The sequence below is a fragment of the Protopterus annectens genome, chromosome 2.part1 (genome assembly GCF_019279795.1).
Source record: "Protopterus annectens isolate FY-2018-M chromosome 2.part1, PAN1.0, whole genome shotgun sequence".
Taxonomy (NCBI): domain Eukaryota; kingdom Metazoa; phylum Chordata; order Ceratodontiformes; family Protopteridae; genus Protopterus; species Protopterus annectens.
In genome coordinates, this window is record NC_056729.1 from 454,519,819 (window position 1) to 454,542,300 (window position 22,482).

At 37.7% G+C, this 22,482-nt stretch overlaps 1 protein-coding gene across 1 annotated transcript in view; it reads left to right on the top strand.

The window, feature by feature from the left end:
* Positions 1-22,482, top strand: part of DCLK2 (doublecortin like kinase 2) — a 1,465,027-nt gene that overhangs the window by 1,108,920 nt on the left and 333,625 nt on the right. Inside the window, exon 8 of the mRNA XM_044063457.1 lies at positions 10,197-10,269. Within this exon, the coding sequence (XP_043919392.1) occupies positions 10,197-10,269 (73 nt within the window). The remainder of the gene's footprint in view (positions 1-10,196; positions 10,270-22,482) is intronic.

Sequence of the window (22,482 nt, forward strand, 5' to 3'; positions counted from 1 at the left end):
TTGAACTTAGTGAGAGCTAGGATAAAAAACACTACTGAATTCCTTGTATTGATGGATGATTTACAGATATCCAACTACAGTTCAATGGGAACATTAGATGTTCAATCACTTTATACTAGCATCCCACATAAGGCAGGGATAGCAGCAGTCAAATATTGGATGAATAAATCAGGTAACTACAAGCCATCGGAAATGGAGTTCTTACTAGAGATCTTAGGTTTGGTATTAAACATAATGCCTTTAAATACAATGACAATTGGTATTTACAGGTAAAGGGACGCTATGGGGACGTTCGCTCCCATATACGCGGACCTTTTTATGGGATACCTGGAAGAGTGCTATATTTATCATGAAGGATTTCCATACAAGGGACAGTTAACAATGTGGCGTCGATATCTAGACGATTGTTGGGTAATATGGGATGGGAGCACGATGACATGGGAATGTTTTAAACGATACCTAAATTCTAATGAATTTGGAATTATCTTTACAGGTAAATTAGAATTATTTACGGTGGATTTTTTAGATGTAAATGTAACTAAGTTGGTAGATGGAACCATAACTACCACTTTGCACCGTAAAGCTTTTTCAAAGAACTCCATCCTACATGCTAATAGTTGTCACCCGCCACATGTAATTAATAACATACCTAAAGCGCAGTTTCAACGCATAAAAAGAATATGCTCCACAACTAATGAATACTGTAGACATGCAACTGATCTAAGTGATAGATTTAAAGCTAGGGGCTATTTGGTTAATAATATTGAGCAGGCTAAAACCGAAATACATCAAATTGATAGAAACAGATTGTTAATTGAAAAAGATAGAGATAATAAGGAAACATCTAAGGTGATTAGATTTGTTACAACGTATGCAACCAACACCAATAGGATCAAACAAGTAGTAGACAGATACTGGAATATATTATTGAATGATCCATACTTGTCCATTATATTAGGACCTAAATGCCAATATAGCTATAGAAAGGGTAAATCTATAGGACAGTATTTTACTGCTTATAAAAAAGGCATTAAAGCGAATGAGGTAGGTCCACAGATGAAGGGGAGTACATTTTGTGGTCATTGTAAATTTTGTAAATTAATGTCCAAGACTACATCTTTTACGTCTACCAATACTAGTAAAGTTTATGATATAGGTAGTTTAGTGACATGCAGTACACCCTGGGTAGTATATATGGCTATTTGCCAGTGTGGCGCTTTTTATATTGGGCAGACATCCTGCAAGTTAAAATCAAGGATAGCAGTCCATATTAGTGATATTAAATGTAAAAGGAACAGAAGCGCCCTGTACAAACATATTATACAGCATTCCCAGGCTCATTTCGTTTTTGTCGGAATTGATAAGGTGGCTGATGACATTGATAGTGAATCACTCAAACATAAAATCCTAACTGGGAAGGAACGTAGATGGATTGTCAATTTAGGGGCATTGTTCAAGCCAGGCTTGAATGAGCATTGGTAACAAAATTGCATGACTATTAGAAAGTAGTTTTAGCTACATATCAAGTATGGAGACGTATATTTATACACACCTGAATTAGGTTAAAAGGGGCATGTAAATTAATTTGTACATATTAGATATTAATGTTGTTGCAGGCTGTTTGAAGAATCTATTGACTGTGGTATCTAGGTACAAAAGTAGTATTTTTGTATATAAAAATAGTGTTTTAGTTTAATGTTTGTATGTATTTCTATGGGTTTGAGTGTCAATTCATGGAAACATATTGTTTGTGTATGTATTAAATATGTCTGGCTCCTTTAACTATGAAGGAAGTACGGCAAAATATAAATTGTACGTGGTGCCATCAGATGACACACTGATGACGCTTAGACAAGCAAAACCGGTCTATGGGGCAGACCAGGAGGCAAGAATAAAGCCTTAAATCTTTCACTCGGTTTTTTTGTTTATTTCATGCCAGTCCAGCATAGAGGCGAGTGCTGAACCTAGTTTGGAGATGTGTATTATGGCTGCATAGCTGTTCACGGTTCGTGCACGGCAGTGATACGCGCACCGATTGTTTTGGGGTTATATATATATATATATATATATATATATATATATATATATATATATATATATATATACACACACACACATATATATATATATATACACACACATATATATATATATATATATATATATATATATATACACACACACACACACATATATATATATATATATATATATATATAAATATATATATACACACACATATATATATATATATATATATATATATATATATACACACACACACACACACACACATATACGTGTGTGTGTGTGTGTGTGTGTGTATATATATATATATATATATATATATATATATGTATATATATATATATGTGTGTGTGTGTGTGTGTGTGTGTTTTGCCCATCACTGATGTAATCATGCTTTCTTCTTCTGTTGATCTCATTTGTATAATTTATTGTAACTTCTTTTACTACTTGTATGTTTCCAAGATCATACATATACAAATTGTATTATGCCTTATGGAGCTTGTCTCCTTAGGCCTCTTTGAAAATGAGATTTATGGTGAGTCATACTTTCCCGGTAATCAAATGTCAAATAAAATTAAAAAAAAAAATGCAGGTTCACAAAGTATTTTACTGGTTTTGAAGGCTGTTAAACCATTTAGTGCTGTAAGTACAGGCTAACACAGAAGGTCTTTGGCTAACGAAGTTTGCAGATGACTGCAAACTAGGAGCCATAATCGAAACTCCTAATGATGTGGACATCCTACAAAAGGACCTCACTGAGACAGATGTCTGGTGTCAAAGCCATGGCCTGAAGCTCAATGCCAAAAAGTGCATTGTTATCCCTTTTGGTAAAAACTCTGTACCCGTGAACTACCACATAGGTGGTAGTCTACTTAACACTGAAAGTGTGATGAGACCTTGGGACACAGGTGGACAGTAGTCCCTCCTTTGATAATCACATTGCCACAGTGGTCTCCATTCAAAAGCTTTGAGTTTTCAAAAACTCAGTCATATGGTCTTGACTATATGAATTTTGCGTTTCTGAAAACTCCATCAACTGATAGGAACCCACACACACACACACACACACACACACACACACACACACACACACACACACACACACACACACACACACACACACAATCCTTCTATGTGGCACACCTCATCACAAAAGGTTTCTCATCTAGAAAAAAAGAGGTCATTGTTCCCCTTTACTCATCACTCATTAGACCCATTATAGAGTACAACACCCCTTTTGGTATGTACCTCACAAGACATCTACAACAACTGGAACAGCCACAGAAATACCTCACAAAGAGGATTACTGGCCTTAAACAGATGCCCTACACAGATCATCTAAAAAAACTCCAGCTTTACTCCGTCGTATATCGCCTACTCAGAGGCGGTCTCTGCCTAACATACAAAGCTATGTCAAACCCAGAGCTGTTGGACATGCTCCACTTAAAGAAAGCCCAATCCCTCCGAGCTACACTCTGTAGGGACCTAAACCTTGTCACCACAATAAACAGAACATGCTGGAGGGATAGATTCCTGTCCCAGAGCCTTCCCATACTTTTAAACAGACTACCTATCTATGTCAAACAGAGTTCATTAGCATTCTTCAAGAAAAATCTTGATGATTGGATGGGAAATAGGAAATTCACACCAGGGATCATTTATGTGGCTCTGCTTGACAGGGGCACAGAAAAATAATTTTCTTGGGTGGCAAAAGCCAGGGTACATTTTTGCTAGACTTATATAGGCCCTAAGGACAATAGCCTAGTACCTACCTATGAACCTATAAGATGGAGGCATACTTCTCAACTTCTTTTAGAATTCTGCTCAAATCCAAGATAACTGGAGGACAAAGGATTAAAAAAGTTAATAGAACAACAAGTTTTACATAAATGTGCATTATTTGAACAATGAGAAATGTGAAACGCTAACGTCTGGCATTACTGACCGACTGTAATCCTTAGTGATTTACCAGAAAATGAAAAATTTAGTAAGGGTTGAGCAAAAATGTGAGATAGTTGCAGGGACAGTTGAGAAGCATGGACACCAGGTAGAACAAAGCTGTTTTACCTTCTAATTCTATTCTTTGTTGGCTAGCACTCTCCTCCATTAGTTCCTAGCAATTAGTACTAATATAACAGAGCTCGAGAGGGTACTTAGAAATTGTTAAGCATACCCCTAAATACTGTTACAATTGTCTCACTTTTAGGAAGATGTTTAACAAGTTATCTTTTTTACCTATTATTGAAGTATTATCTTGACATGTTATGCACTCCAGTTTCTTAGTACAAAGCGCAGAATGATTGTGCAGAATGTTATAAATATGAGCTAGGTTGTAATACTTTAGTGCTTATATGAGCATACCTGATTCTGTAAAAGTCTAATTTATAAGGTACTGTGCACTGATAAGAATCAGTTCAACAATGCATTGGCTTCCATGCCCCGAGAGGTGTTGGTCATGTAATTATCAGAGCTATGAAATCAATTCTCCTAGTCTTTAAGTTTTTCTTATGACTCAATATTTTTGTTTAACAGCTATATTGCAGCACAGTTTAACTTACTCATCACAAAAGGTTTCTCATCTAGAAAAAAAGAGGTCATTGTTCCCCTCTACTCATCACTCATTAGACCCATTATAGAGTACAACACCCCTTTTGGTATGTACCTCACAAGACATCTACAACAACTGGAACAGCCACAGAAATACCTCACAAAGAGGATTACTGGCCTTAAAAAGATGCCCTACACAGATCGTCTCAAAAAACTCCAGCTTTACTCCGTCGCATATCGCCTACTCAGAGGCGGTCTCTGCCTAACATACAAAGCTATGTCAAACCCAGAGCTGTTTGACATGCTCCACTTAAAGAAAGCCCAATCCCTCCGAGCTACACTCTGTAGGGACCTAAACCTTGTCACCACAATAAACAGAACATGCTGGAGGGATAGATTCCTGTCCCAGAGCCTTCCCATACTTTTAAACAGACTACCTATCTATGTCAAACAGAGCTCATTAGCATTCTTCAAGAAAAATCTTGATGATTGGATGGGAAATAGGAAATTCACCCCAGGGATCATTTCTGTGGCTCTGCTTGACAGGGGCACAGAAAAATAATTTTCTTGGGTGGCAAAAGCCAGGGTACATTTTTGCTAGACTTATATAGGCCCTAGGGACAATAGCCTAGTACCTACCTATGAACCTATAAGATGGAGGCATACTTCTCAACTTCTTTTAGAATTCTGCACAAATCCAAGATAACTGGAGGACAAAGGATTAAAAAAGTTAATAGAACAAGTTTTACATAAATGTGCATTATTTGAACAATGAGAAATGTGAAACGCTAACGTCTGGCATTACTGACCGACTGTAATCCTTAGTGATTTACCAGAAAATGAAAAATTTAGTAAGGGTTGAGCAAAAATGTGAGATAGTTGCAGGGACAGTTGAGAAGCATGAACACCAGGTAGAACAAAGCTGTTTTACCTTCTAATTCTATTCTTTGTTGGCTAGCACTCTCCTCCATTAGTTCCTAGCAATTAGTACTAATATAACAGAGCTCGAGAGGGTACTTAGAAATTGTTAAGCATACCCCTAAATACTGTTACAATTGTCTCACTTTTAGGAAGATGTTTAACAAGTTATCTTTTTTACCTATTATTGAAGTATTATCTTGACATGTTATGCACTCCAGTTTCTTAGTACAAAGCGCAGAATGATTGTGCAGAATGTTATAAATATGAGCTAGGTTGTAATACTTTAGTGCTTATATGAGCATACCTGATTCTGTAAAAGTCTAATTTATAAGGTACTGTGCACTGATAAGAATCAGTTCAACAATGCATTGGCTTCCATGCCCCGAGAGGTGTTGGTCATGTAATTATCAGAGCTATGAAATCAATTCTCCTAGTCTTTAAGTTTTTCTTATGACTCAATATTTTTGTTTAACAGCTATATTGCAGCACAGTTTAACTTACTAATTTTTCGGACACAAACCAAGTGTGGTTCACACTATCACCCTCTCATAAAACACATAACCAATGATAAAAGAATTTCACTTCATTAATAAAAGTGTGCAGTGATTTTATTGAAAGTGAGTTAAGCACTTTCATCCATAGCCATTAATTGGACTTCATCAGAATTAATAAATTAAAAAAGTGACTGCATAAATACCATAGAAAGTATTTTTAACCAATCATTTTAAAACAGACAATCACACTTAATTAAAAATCCTTCTTAAAGGTATACAACAAACATAACATTTAAATAGTGCATACATATATATAAAATGTATAGAACAGTAAAAAAATGCTTGTGTAACAATAATTTAATAAAATATACATCAAAAAATTACTTTTAAAAATCTTGTGTTGAAGTATTTATTGATTAAGTTATAACTTAGCTGCATGTAGCTTTAATACATCACTAATGGAAAGTGTGTCTGTATTCGTTGCCATGGGATGAAAGTTTAGGGTATGTGAAACAAGCAAGACAAATTAAAACATGTAAATGTCAGAGAAATTATGGTACCATTAAAAATTCTCAACTCTCTGAACCACATTTGGATTCCAGACCCTCTTCTCATAATCACAGACAACATGACCAGATCCTACCTCCTTTGCAGGTGAGCTATGACAGCCCAAGAACTAGCTACCCAATGCAGTCTGACCTTCCAGACTACTTGCATTATGTCAGAGCAAAATGTTATAGCAGACAAGCCAGGCAGGACTAAGACAGATGTTCCAGAAATGGAAGTTGCACCCAGCTTTCTTTCAGAAATTAATCCATCTGTGAGGAACAACTCGAGTAGATCTGCTTGTCTCCTCCATACACACACACACACACACACAGTGTCTGTCACAATTTCTTATCCTTGAGTTGACAGAATGTTCCTGATGTAACCTCATATTTTTCTAGGCCCTCATAAATCACAAACAGGTACAGTCAATCGGTAATGATAAACATTAGAGTTTCAGTATTCTTCGTGTTCAGAAAGTGCATTGTGGTGCTAGACCTGTTGAGCTGTTAGCTTTTTGTATTACTAAGAGAAATATTTAGAAATTCTCCTTGATATTGTCTTAAGTTCATCCTGACTTTATCCAGAAGTTTGCATTACAGCTGTTTACAGGTATGGTGCCCCCTCCCACAGTCTACACACCCCCATCCTTCAAAACTGTCCCTGATTTTGCCCCTAATCTCTTCTTTGTAACTCATGGACTATTCCAATCAACAAGTAGTGCCAGACATTAAGACCTTCTTACTTCATATAGCTTTAAGTGACTTAAGTTAATATTTCAAATCCCTGGTGTAAAGTGTACCTCCACCCATGTATTCCTCATGTTGCAAATATTAAGTTGATAGGTGGGATTTACAGTTGTACTTAAAGGGTATTCCTGGTGTCTAGTACCCCTTCTGAATATTGCAGGATGTGCTGTTTAGTCTAGGTGAGTTTAGAAATATGACAGCCGCCCCCACATAATTACATGCATACACACGCACACATATACACATATGTATAAACACACACACACATTTGCCATACCCATCTTCTAACTAACCCCCCCCTACTATGAACTCCCAGACTCCACACAAAGACCCCTGAGACCACTTATCCCTTTGCATACACTCACACATGGACATACACCCCACCACTACCTGTCTACTAATCTTCCTGGAACCCACCACTACCTGTCTGCTAATCTCCCTGGCACTTACCTCTAATGTGAGATTACACATTCAGAGTAATTGGTGAACATCAACTTTTGGCAGAGTTAATTAACCTGGTCAGTCAAGCTACCTTACACATTCGTTGAGGTAAATAAATGCCTTACTACAGGCATTTCCTGGGACACAGGACATGGTTAATTAGCATAGGCCTCTCCCTCTGAATGCCTCATTAGCATATACTTCAGCTGAGAAGGAGATGATGATCCTACTGATCATGTAGGATCACTATGACGGGCATGTCTTGGAATCAGAAAGGGATGCCAACAATGTTCACAGTCTGTGTTAGGGCTTACCACCAGCAGTGGCCCTTTCTGAATCCAGGTGAATGTGTCTGTGCATCACACAGAGTACATGCAGAGATTACCACAGACCTGTGTACTTCCTCAGTGTTTACTTGGTCACCCATAGACTTCAGCATTCTTGGGGTACTTTTAAGCTGAGCACATACCTGTAACTTTAACTTGTTGGTACATTTTTACAGCAAATATTCAACATCCTATGATCACCCCCATAAATCGTGCAGCTGTCATAGTGTAGTTCAGTCTGAAAGAATGCCATTTCACAAACTGATTGCAAATGACAGTTGCAGACAGATTTGCTTAGCAGTTGAATAGTTCATGAGGTGGAGACTCACAGATGGTGTGTGGAAAATGTAATGCAAAATTATTAAGGCATAATAAATTTATAGGAGTTTTTATTTTTCTAGTAAAACAAAAATCAGAATTTTAGTATATTTTCAGAGAAAAGTTGCGGAGAACAGTTTCATTTTTATTTCATTTTTACCTTATACCTAATAACAATTTAAAAATGAAAAAATGGACTTATGCTGAATCGGGGAGATGGACTGAAGAGTGTGAAGCCCATTACAGTCAATGGTCATTGGTTTATATTGGCAAATCATGAAACTCAGATCTGTGAGTGAAGCCACATTTTGCTTGCCTGTGTTTAGCAGAGACTTTAGACCACCCCCTGCCAAGATATTAGATGACGTATAAAACATGAGGACATAGGTTAAGGGGTTTATTGAAGCAGTCATCACTGAAGGGGTATGCAAAAACAAGTTTAATATGTTGTAGCATGTTCTTATTTTATGTGTTGGGAATTATGTGGAAGTGAATGTACAACACAATAGGGAACTGCATAATGACTGCAGTGTTCCTAGAGGTTCTCTGACGTTGAACACCGACAGACTACTCAGGCATTTCTTTGTGCTTGTAGTTTTTAGAAATGTTTTGTGCATTATAAAGGGAAAGGGAAAAGAAGAAGCAGAAGGCATGGAAAAGAATGGGCTTATTGTAACATTACCGTAAAGAAATGTAAACAATAATCTTATACATGAAGGGGGAATTGTAACATGGCCGTAAAGAAATGTAAACAATAATCTTATACATGGAGGGGGAAGAAGCAATGATGTGCTCAAATTCCTAGGATGGGAATCGTAATGATAATGTAATGAGTTCTTCTGTGGGAGACAACACTAACCATGATGTAAACAGAAAAAAGCATGAATTGTATACACTGTGTGGTTTTATATATACACAAAGCAGAGTGCCTTTGCACTACAGTTGTATGAAATCAGTTTGATATGGCAGCAGTTTCACTTCGAATTATTTATATCTGAGAGAATTTGCATCTCCCAGTGTCATGAGAAAATTGTGAAATGTATATTTAGTAAAATAGAGCATATTCTTGGTGAACTGTGTCTGTTTTGTGATTGACTGTGGCAACTTTTCCAAACAGGACCACTTTCAGTCACATCTCTCGTGCCAGTGGTAAAGAAGATATGGCAGAAAGCCCAATACAATTATAGGACAGTTTTGTAAAATGGGGCTATGTGAAAATGAATCATTTTAAAATAAACATGGCTATGTATGTGGTAAACAGCTTTAAAATCAAATTAAACTTAATAAATTTTATAGCTGAGTCACACATACTTTGCCGCAAAGGTTAACAACAAGAATAAAAACAGTAATATGCATTACGTGTCCCAATGACATGCATTCTAAGGTAGCTAGAATTGGAGTGATACACCAGCTACTTCTTTCGCTAAGAATACAGGAGGCTTGTGGAAAACCAAGAGGAGTGTGCATATACAAAATGTGAAGAAAGGCAATAGGGCATGCAGTTCGTTAGCCTCACCTCTGCCGAACCATAAAGTTAGTTAGTGGAACAAAGTTATTAACTACTTGCCAGGGAATAAGACAGGATAGCAGCCTGAAAGATTCTGCTCTGCACTGCATTTCTGCAATGCATCCATTGTATTTTGTTTTAAAGTAAAATAAAAAGCATAATAAAAATACCTGCATGGATTATTTTAGAAAAGGTTTATTTCAGATTTCATAGTATGTATGTGAAACTGCAGCAAACACTTTAGATCCATTAAGAAATGCAAGATTGCCATATTGTATTATTTGCAACTGTGGGTAATAACATTTTTTTTTTCCTTGAGATTCCTCGACACCATGGATCATCAATTAATGTGAATGGCTTGACAGAACAGTTCAACTGCCTGAGCCCAGAAGGTAGGTCATGGTGAAATGGATTTCTTTTTGGAGTAACTCCCACTGTTTCCTTGATACTTAATAGTATGAAGGCATGCAGGTTATTCAAAGATTATGCAACAGTAACCAAATATCCCAGACTGTACATCTTAGTTGTAAATGCACCTACAGACTAAGATGTTTCTAGTCATGTCTGTAGTCATGAGAACCGGTGTCTGTTCATTTTGTTTGAATGCGCATTCTAAATGTCTTTCCTCACACTTGGGTGTTACTCTATTTCAAAGCTGATATTATGCATTATGTTGTTATGCAGAAATTAATGGCACACCAAATGGGCTTCTTTATTAAACAATGAAAATCAGCTGAATAATCACTACACTTTATTTCATGCCAAAAGGCACAAGTCTACCAAACTGGTCTTGTGTATTAAATTGCTTGTGTCAGGCTCTGTATTAACTCTCTCAAAATGTTCCTGCTCTAATGAGTGCATCTAACAGCATACTGGGGGGGGGGGGGGGTGCTTCTGTTCAGTCAGAACCATAGCTAGAGTAGGGCAATGCACATTCCAGTTATCACTGTGGAAATGGAAAACCAGTAATACGCTGATGTCATTCAGTGAGGATTGCAGTTTGGCATGCTGTTCATTCATTTAAATAGACAAAGTTGTGCAGTTTTTTAAATGAGTTGCATGAATTGCTGTAATACTGTGGTAAAACTGTTTTTTTATCTTCATCTTTAGTCTCAAGGCGCCATTTTTAGGACCACTAAGGACATGATTTAGCTCGCTACTGTTTGTATTTAGTAAGTGGAGAGTGTTAATTATGCTCAGAAAGTGGGCAAAAAGATAAGCCAGTTATGTACTCCTATGTCAAGAGACTCAGTCGTTACAGTTTTCAAATCTACTTGACAACTTTGTTCTGCAAGCTTTGTAGTAAGTGGAGTAACATGATTACCGAGTTTGGGCAAGCATTTTTGTCAAAAGATTTTAATACTCTTAACATATACTGGAAGAATCACGCAGATAAAAATAAGCAAAAAGGTTTATTTTACATGCATGGAGACATGCTACAAAGTACATGGTATGTCAGCAGTCTAATTTCTGTACACTTCACATGGGTTTTTATACCCTTCTTCTGCACGTACACAGTAACTGGTTACCAGACAAGGAATTTCAGTCAAGGCTATAAATTCACATACTGGAGCCTTAGATGGTCAGAGGTCAGGCACAAGATAAGCTTGTGCCTGGACCAAGGTAACATCTGTGCATTCCTCTTTGGTCAGCAAATTCTTTATAAGAAAAACAACTTATTTTAACTTGCTTCTTTGCACACAATGCAATTTCACATTTTAACCCTTACTATACATGATACAAAGATGTTGAATACAAAGATTTTTACTACATTTCCCCCCTAACAACACTTTGTATCACCAGTAATACATTTTATTCATACAGTTTTTCGCATGACTCGTGTTCTGTATATTCAGAATAATAAGCTTTAGTTGCATTGGCAGACAATACACTTGATATTATCATTCGGATGCAAGGAATGCAGCAACAACCCAACAGTAGGAATATAATGGCACCAACACATATAGCAATTAAGACATTCATAAGTACTGTTCCCCAATTTCCAAACCAATTTTGGAAAAAGTCAGTTAATGGATTCTGTCCTGGTTTTGTAAGTTCAGAAACTTGTTGTAGGATCTCTAGATGACTGTCAATGTCATGTTCGTTATCTGGAATAAATGAACAACACTCCTCCTGGATAAGAGCGCAAGTACCTCCTTTCGCCACTAGGGTGAAATCGAGTGCCATACGATTCTGCAACACTACAGTCCTCATTGCAGTTAACTCATCCGTCACCAATTCTAGCGCAGAAAAAGTTGCATTGCTCAGAGTTTCTAACAGTTTTGACAGTTTTCTGAGCTCCCAAATGGATTTTACTGTCCCATACGCTGGAAGAATACCAGCCCAGGAAATAACATCATCGCCCAAGTCCATGTGTGATAGCCCCTTGCTGCTACTATGGACCAAATCGTGGTGATAGATCCAGGATGCATCAACGTTACCTATGGGATTAACAGGTTTATTAACAGCACGTACATTTCGTATTTTACCTTGGGGAAGAGAAAATGTATGTCTTATAGCTGGTGCTAAATAACCCAAAAAGCAACTGCCTGACCAATTCCTTGGTAACCATTTGTATGCTTTTCTACCACAGATAAAATAACAATCATTTACTTTAAGTGTAATATTGACTGGAACAGAGTGATTTCCTTTATCTTGCAGCCCTTTAAACAAAAGATCATACACAGATAACATTTTTTCAAAGAAACTTGTGTCATTAACAAGCCCTGTACTATTAACAAGCACTCTTATAGGCTTGAAACTCATTGCACAGTGCCCATCTATTGTACAGTTATGAGTTATTGTTACATTACACTGACTCCATCCAACCTTAATCTTGCCAAATCTTTGAAAACATACAGTTCCATTCTGGCGACCCATGAGGGGTAATGCTATTTTGTCCTTTAAGGCTACATTTGAAGTTTCAAATAGTAAATTAGTCCATGTATCATTTGCCCCCAAAGGGACTGTACCTAACATTAGACCACCATGTACAGTAGGGATAGCCGTGCATATCCAACAATTTGAAACATTAAAAGTTAGAGCATATGTATACTTAATAGCTTGATATGTATTAAAAGGCGGATGCCAAGCCGTATTCTCATCTCTCTTTACTTGGCTAGTCTTGTATGAAAATAAAAACGGCCAAAACAGAAAAGTAACAATCACACTTATTAACAACAAAATTATTTTGGAATGCTTTTGTGGGAAGGGCTGCTCCCTTCCGGTATTTCTCTGCATTGCTACAATAGTCAGATATTCATACAAAACAAGATTACTACTAATCAATGTTCCTCGGGGGAACTCAAGTTTTTGTCCAGTTCAAACTGTTTTACCAGTTTACAGTGTGTCAGATGGATCCACGATGTTCGTTGTTTTATTCGGACTGCTGTAGGTGTTGCTATCAAAACCTGGTATGGACCTTCCCACTTAGGCGAGGCCCAGGTTTTCCTCTTGACAATTTTAATCCAAACCCAGTTCCCGGGTTTCACTTCCAGGATCCTGTTGTTCTTCTGATCTGAAAAGCAATCATTTATTAAAGAGGTGTTAGTTCTGCTGGTCAGCAATTTCCTCATGTAATCTGCTATCTCTTCACCCCCCTCACGTTCCGCAGGCAAAAGATTTTGCCACTGCCAGATGTAATAAGGTCTCCCGTATAATAGTTCAAATGGTGTGACCCCTTTTGAGGTGGGAGTGGTACGCATGGACAGGAGTGCCAGAGGTAAGCAGTTTATCCAAGACTGATGTGTCTCGGCCATGAGTTTACGTAACTTGCCTTTGAGAATGCCATTATGGCATTCAACCAACCCTGCTGACTGTGGGTGGTAGGCACAATGATATTTTAACTCGATCTGAAAAACGGCGGACAGCTTTTGAATAACTTGGTTTACGAAATGTGTGCCATTATCAGAATAGATGCGTGTAGGTAGCCCAAAATGAGGGATAATGTTATTTGTAAGGGCCTTGGCTACCGACAGTGCCATCTGGGTGTGCTACCGGAAAAGCTTCAACCCATTTTGTAAAAGCGTCAATAATGACCAACACAAATTGCTTCTGTTGAACAGGAGTTAGTTCAATAAAATCCATGCAGATTGTGTGAAATGGATACGGAGGCAGCGGAAAAGCTGCTGGGGTGATCCGCACCCCACCACCATGGTATCGTGCACAAAGCAGGCATGATAAACAAAATCGTTTAGCGTAAGCTATAAAGCCCTTGGTCCAGAAAATTTGCTGGATCATTTGAACCATAGCAGCAGGGCCCAGATGAGATGGGCCATGCGTCACTAATGAGGCATACCTAAAAAGGTTTGTTGGCAAGACATACTTATCATTTGGACCTACAAAAACTCCATGCTTTTGAATAGCCCCATATTTAACCCATCACTGTTTTTCCTGAACTGTACTAAGTTCCTGCATTACCTGTAAAATTTGTAGATCAAATTTATCTGTAGGTTGAAGTTCCTTCTGTGTGGTCTCGAGTGCAAAGGTAGAGGTTAAGGCTACACTTTTTGCAGTTTTGTCGGCCAGTGCATTTCCAAGTGATACTGGATCCTTGGCATTCATGTGCACTGCGCACTTACAGATGGCCAGTCCCCGTGGCAGTTGGACAGCTTGTAAGAGGCTAAGGATTAAATCCTTGTGGGTTATTTCCTTACCTGAGGCCGTAACCATTCCCCTATTTTTCCATTGCTGTGCAAAGACATGGACCGTGGAAAAAGCATACTGACTATCTGTGTAGATAGTAACTGCCTTATCGTTGGAGATGGTGCATGCTCTGGACAAAGCAATCAATTCGGCCGCTTGTGCAGACAGGTTCCTGGGGAGGGGTTTTGCCTCCAGTACCTTAGTCTCAGTTGTGACTGCATACCCCACTTGTGTGATACCTGCCTCATTCTTACGTGCTGACCCATCTACAAACAGGGTCCAATCTGAATTTGCCAAAGGTTGGTCCTTAAGGTCTGGTCTTGGTAAGACATTAGAGTGTATCAAATCTAAACACACGTGAGGGGCACCATCGTCAGCTGTAGGTAACAGCGTGGCTGGATTGAGTGGTGCATCGCTTAATGGTCATGTGTGGTTGTGATAGTAACATTGTCATGCAGGATAAGTGTCTGCTAGGAGAGAGAAAGGTAACTTTATCCTGTAGTAGTATTACCGCGACAGAGTGCGGTACTCGTAAGGTAAGGTCATGAAACAAAACTAGGATTGCAGACGCTTGCACAGCCTGTGCGGCTGCGACTACTGCTTGTACACAGTGTGGCAAAGATCGTGCCACTGTGTCCAATTTACTGGAATAAAAGGCTAATGGTCTCAACTTATCCCCATAAGTTTGCAACAGAACTGATGTCATAAAGCCCTGCTTACAATCTACTGTCTGAACAAAGGGTTTTGTATAGTCAGGGAAGCTAAGTGTTGCAGATCCTGCTATCAATTGTTTTACCCTAGTAAATGCCTGTATTGCCTTATCCGTCCATTGCAGCGCGTCATGTGCTGCCATGGGAAGTGCGAAAATAAGTTCTGAAAGTGGACTTACTTCCTCTGCATAGTTGGGAATCCAACTACGACAAAAATTTGTTATTCCTAAAAATGACATCATTTCTTTTTTTGTGCTGGGCATTGGTGCCTGTAAAATGGCTTCTTTTCTACATTTATCTAGTTGTCTACCAGCAATTGAAATGGTATAGCCTAGATACCGTACTTCAGTTTTACAAAATTGTAATTTAGATTTATTTACCTTATGTCCCTCTTTCACCAAAAAATGCAATAACCGAATAGTTTCGGACTCACAGACAGCCTCCGTGGGCGCAGCCAGTAAGATGTCGTCCACGTACAATAGTAGATGACAGCCATGCTCTGGTTGAAACTGTGCCAGGTTTGTCGACATTTCTTGTGAAAAGATTGTAGGGCTTTCACAATATCCCTGCGGCAGTCGTGTGTATGTGTACCGCTTGCTCATAAACGTTAAAGCGAACCAAAACCGACTATCTTCCTGTAGGGGAATAGAAAAGAATGCGTTACTAATGTCAATAACAGAAAAATACTTATCCGTGGGAAGGATATCATTTAACAAAACAGATGGATCTGGGACCATAGGAGCCCTTGGCACTACAGCAGCATTTACAGCCTGCAGATCCTGTACCATTCTCCATGTCCCGTCCAGTTTCCTTACTGGGAACAAGGGTGTGTTACACGGTGAATCTGTACATGGAATTAAAACCCCAGCTCTCAGTAGAGCCATGATCACTGGTAGAATGCCTTTTTCTGCCTTTTTACTTAATGGATACTGACGCTTATGAGGTCTAAAATCGGATTTTGGGGTTATTTTAACCTGTCCTGCTGTTTTTTTTAGCCCAATGTTGTGTTGTCCACGGGACCATAAGGAGTCTGGCACTGATTGTAACTTTAATTCTTCTTGCGGGGTTAGGAGACATAGTCAGAATGGCCCTCCCCCGGGTGGCGTTAGCCTGTCTTCGCCAAGGTGCACTGTTGGTCTAGCCTGGGTGACCCAATTTAGTCTTTGTACCTGAACTCACCAAATGAAACTGAGGAAAAATTGCAACTTCTCCGCAAAAAAGAACTCACACCGCTCTTTCTCCGATACCAATCACCACTGCTTCCATGTGCTATGTACACGCCTCGGTGGACACAAAACTGTCTTTGCTTGATATTTTGAAAACCAAGTCTTTTATTAAACTTTAAATGCGAATATTTAAACATACATTTTTCGTCAGGACTCCTGTCCCAACTTCATCAGAAGTACAACCGCCCCTAAGTTACGCTCATCTAATATATCTTCTTGACCCAATTGATAGGTTAATTAGTTAATCACAATTTAAAAAACTAGTGCCTTAAAATGACATCGTACTGAGTAAATTAATAAAAATTAGTAAAAATGAGACTACATGCTGTCTTGTTATATTATATTCTACATTATGTTGTCCTTTTTATTTTTTATTTTTGTTTTTTACTTTTGTTTTTTACTTTTACTCATATGCTCAGTCTCGTCTTTGACCTGTCTTTTTCTTCATGTTTGGTATTTAAAATATATGTATTTTTGAATATATGTAACAATGAATGTAATTGTTTAAAAAAATTGTTTAAAAAATATATATAATTCTATTTAATATTCTATATATTATAAATGTTGTTTATTTTGATTAAATTTGATGAATTTACTGACGATGTTGTTCATATTAGTACTGTTTATTATAAATAAATAAATAAATGTATATAAATCTATACGAATGAATCTAAATGTTGTATACATGTTATGTTGTGTTGTGTTTTATATTATGATATTGTGTCCTTTCTTCCAGACTAACCGAGTAGATACCATATGTTGAATTATAAAATGTGTGTTTGCTTACTGATTAATGACTTCTGGATACGTATCTCATAGCATTAAAACTGATTTAATTAAAAATATTAAAAATATGAAAATGTGTAAATATATATGAATGTATAAGTATACATGTTTGTACCTGAACTCCTTTACATGCCAATTGTTCCGGCGTCATTTTGGCCCATTCAGTAACTTTCCTCCCCACCAGATACCATGCCATTTGTTCTTCCCTTGTTACAGAGACATGTGCAATAGAATTATTGCGAAAAAGTAACTGCATATCTTTTGTAAGACTGCATGTAACTGCAGAATTTCCTAATTTATTCCAATAGAGATTTTGTAACAGGATTTTTGTGACCTTGTGTTTAAAAAATTGCTCCTCATATTTGTCGTCTGGTCCCACATACTTTCTGTAATACATTGTACAGTGTAGTTGTTTAGCTACCACTGGCGGTTGTGTGCCATATTTGCTTAAGGCCAAATTAGTTAGCTCATTTACTACATTTTGTGGTCCAGTTTCAACAAGATCATTACTGTACCAGTAGTGTAAATCACCCTGCCCCACTTGTAACATAACATCTTGAATTTCTACTCGTTTGGCTAGAATCCCTGATGCAGTCGGTACAGCTGCTATGCCAAACACGTGCATTAGATCTCTTCCTAATAAGTTTACAGGGCAAATTTTGGAGATAATGACTCGAAACCTGATAGTTTGGTTAGTTTCAGGGTCCGTGAACCATAAAGGTTTAGATAATGGTTCCTTATAGATGCGGCCATTTGCTGCCTTGACTAATACATAGTCATCAGAAGTTACATCGGATGGCACTGCAGAGCTTCTTAGCAGGGTCCTGGAGGCCCCTGAATCACACAAAAATTCTACATCCTTACCCTCTACTTGAAGTGTGATTATCAGTTGTGCCTCTAGCTGCATAGTTACAGCCAGCGCTGTTAAATTAACAACCTGATATTCACCTTTTTCTGAAAAATCAGTCATTTCATTTTCCCATCCTGCACATTCACCCTTACCTTCCTCGTTTGCATCCTCAAAATCTTCCTCTTCACTCTGTCTTATTGACTCTGGCCAATCAGCCTCTTTATCCGGGTCTGATTCACCTCCACCACCATCATATAGTCATGCTGACCCATGATCCGGGGTGGTTTTAGTTTTTTCAGAAGACCGGCAATCCCTCGCAAAATGTCCCTTTTTACCACATTTGAAACATTCTCCTCTTTTCTGTCTACCTTCATAATCTTCAGAATGTCCCACATTCCCTCTTCCTCTACCCCTGCCTCTGCCCCTTCCTCTACCCCTGTTAGTCAGACCTTGCAGTAGCATAAGTGTCCCATCTTCGCTCACCGTAAAGGTTTGAGCTTGTTTTTTTTTCTTTTCTTCTAAATATTTTTCTGCATGTCTTGCATACCCCAGTAGGGGCTGCAGACGTGCCGTCCGATGGTCTATCATATGCTTTTGGACAAAGTTGCTAATAGCACTTTTACATCCTTTTAAAAAGGCATTTTTTAGTTGTTGTTCATATGAGGAGTCTTTTGACTGATCTGTTTCTTTTTGCATACTACTATGGTTATCAAAGCACTGGGTAAGTCTCTGCAAATAGTTGTCTACTTTTTCATCGTCCGCTTATACACATCTATTGATACAGGTCCAGTCTGCCCTAGGCTTCCATTTATCCAAAATACGGGCTAGTAAATCCTTGACCTGCTTTTGGTATGAGTCCGAATTGTGGGCAAGTGGCTTATTATCTACTCTAGTTATGGGATCCCAGTCCCCACAGACCAAGTGCCAGTCGGGACCCAAAATTTGTCGAACTACTTGTTCCAACTCTACGGCATTTAGCTTATAACTTTCTATCATGCCTGCGACGTCTTCACAAAGCTTGGTCATATCTAACCTAGGGTGTGGTATTCCTTCTACGGCTTTTTGAATGTCTTCCCGCGTCCAGGGTCGATAAACTAAAATGGTGGGACCCTGTCCGAACGTACCCGCTTGCGGATTTGCTACTTCTATGAGGGGATACTCTGTGGATGCCGAATTGACTTCGGTTTCCTTTTGTTTCCATTCTGATTTGTCTATACTACGGGTTCGTAGGTCCAGAGTGTCATCCGCCTGCTTTTGTAAAACTACGGGAGGTATGGTTTTGCTTTGACTCACTTCTTCACTTTCCTGATACTGAGGTGGACTGGTTTTAAGGGTTTCCGGGTTTGCATATAAGGGTGGGGCCGTCGCCTTGCGACAGATGGCAGATGTTTCATTATCATCCTTTTGGACGAAAAATGTATCTTTTGCACTCGAGTCACCATTTTTTTTTTGTTTTGAAGCTGTTCTCTATATTTTTTATTAGCTTCCTCTAACCACTTCTGAGCCTGGAGAAATCCTATTCTCTTTTGATCTTTAACCTTATTTCCTGCATCCTTACGTAAACCTTTTACCAAATTTTGACATTCTAATTTGTTTAGATTTCCACTAAACTCATAATCTTTTTTCCAATTTTTTAGAAATTTTAAATTATTTGGATGTAGGTTGAACATATATTGTTCATCCTCGGTTCTTTTGTTTGAGCGGTCGCTGCAACTACAGCAACTACTCCCTGATCCCATTTTTCTAATCTGAGAGAAAAATTTGTTTCCTTTTCCTGAGATCTCTACCGTTCTTTTGCAAAATTAAACCAAAAGACAATTCCCTTATGACTAGTCCTTTTGTTCTTTTAAAAAGAGAACAATACAAAAAGAAAGAAAGAAAAAAAAATGTTACGCTTACCTTTCTGAGGTTCTTCCGCCCCGTTCGTCACCGTCCCACAGATCGAATCTAAGAGTGACTGGCCTCTACTTACGACTTCTTCGTCAGAGGTCTTTCCTTTCAAGGGAGCCAGAGATTCATTCTCCCCTTCCTGTACAGGTTTTTCAGTCCCTCTTATGCGATTCGTACCGTGAAGGGGTGGCCCCACGGTCTTGGGCGCCAGAAATGTCAAAAGATTTTAATACTCTTAACATATACTGGAAGAATCACGCAGATAAAAATAATCAAAAAGGTTTATTTTACATGCATGGAGACATGCTACAAAGTACATGGTATGTCAGCAGTCTAATTTCTGTACACTTCACATGGGTTTTTATACCCTTCTTCTGCACGTACACAGTAACTGGTTACCAGACAAGGAATTTCAGTCAAGGCTATAAATTCACATACTGGAGCCTTAGATGGTCAGAGGTCAGGCACAAGATAAGCTTGTGCCTGGACCAAGGTAACATCTGTGCATTCCTCTTTGGTCAGCAAATTCTTTATAAGAAAAACAACTTATTTTAACTTGCTTCTTTGCACACAATGCAATTTCACATTTTAACCCTTACTATACATGATACAAAGATGTTGAATACAAAGATTCTTACTACAATTTTCTTTTTTAATCACCTTCCTGATGTAAGAAAAAGAATTAAACACTCCTTTCAGAACTGTTAAGATCTAGTCTTCTATTTGAACATTAATAGTAGTTAAGACAGATCAGTTTCCAAAGCACTTTCACACTTTCACAGGCTGTAATATACTTCAGTGTCACACAGAAAAAAACAAAAGTGTGACTGAGTGGTGTGTGTAATAGCTTTCAAATAGAATGTTGTAATTAAACCAAAAGGTGCTTCAACAAAGTATTAGTTTAAGGGTATGCACACACAACAAAGTATTAGGTTAAGGGTATGCACACTTATGCAACCAGCATATTGTACTTTTTTATTTTTTATATAATTTCCCCTAACAGATTTGTTTGTTTTTCAATTGAATTATACAGGTTATAGGTCACATTAAAGGTGGGAAAAGTGTTGAAATGATTTATTGTGGTCTCATTTTTTTTTATATCACAAAAACCTGGCATTTTAACAGGGCTGTGTAAACTTTTTATATCCACTGTAAATTAGTAAAATATAAGCACCAAAAATACCACGCAACTCCTGAAATCATTCCTATATTTACGAGGAACTTCATTGAATCACCACCTCCTATAAAAAAACTTGATTTAAATAACAATTACAGACCACATATTGAACTGCATAGCCAATCATTTGTTTTATATAAAAACCTTATTTGAAATTCTTTCAATCGGAGAATCTTTCATTCGAAACACCCATGATCCTTATGTTATTCAGACTTAGTAAAAACACTGTTGCCAATGTTGATTGCTAAAGCCATTCTTGTGACTCTAAATATTTATCAAAATCTCATCCTGTTTTGCCAGGTTCTGCTTTCTTGATAACCATATAAAACATTTTAAAACCAGATGATAGCACCACTCTTGGCAATTGACTTTTACCTCCCAAGCGAGCAAATGGGTTTCAAGTTCTCTCCAAAGGAGGATCAACTGGGTATGCAAAGGAAGGATGATTGTTACTGAGAGGGTGGGGATCCAAAAAAAATAAATAAATAACAGAACTTGTATAGTTACACTTTTGATTTCATGATAATCATAGATGTGTAGGATTATATACACATATTCCACGTGAAGAAGAAATGTGGAATTGTTCAGAAAGCAATATGTATTAAAACTGATGTTTCTAGTGACAGATTTGAAAGGCTAGTTATATGTATGCTGTTTCTTCATAAATATAAGGTGTTTTTATATGGATGTCAGTCTTACTTCAAACTAAGTATGTGTTTACTTGCCTATTTTTGAATAAAAATATGTTATCAGAATTAAGACCAGAAAACATCTGACATAATCTAAATTACTTATTGATGATTCATTCATTTTTAGAAAGGTCATTTATTTAGGCTGCATGAGTTCTTAGCTTACATTAACAGTATTAGACAAAGTATTGCATTTTAGCAGTACACTGTGATTGCTAATATTAATTTTTTTGGATGTTACAGTTATTACAATGCAAATTGTGTATAATATTCCTAAGCCTCAAAAATATAATCTTGTCTTAATAGTTGTCATCACAAACAAAAATACATTTAAAGACAATTTTACAAGCTAGACAAATATTTATTGAGCAGGATATTTAAAACAGATATGTAAACAATCTTCATGTGTTTAAACAATGCATTTATAAATATTGTTTAAGTGCAAACAGTGCGATTATATGGTGTCAGCTATGGAAGAAACAAATGGCAGGGACAGATCTGAATGTTTAAAGTATCCTCAGAAGAAGGACCCCCATTAATGTACTTTTATTTATTTATCCTTTGTTGACAAGGTTAGTCCCACTACACTAGTAGCCTGTCTTTAGGGAAGAACCAAGATAGTACTTGTACTAC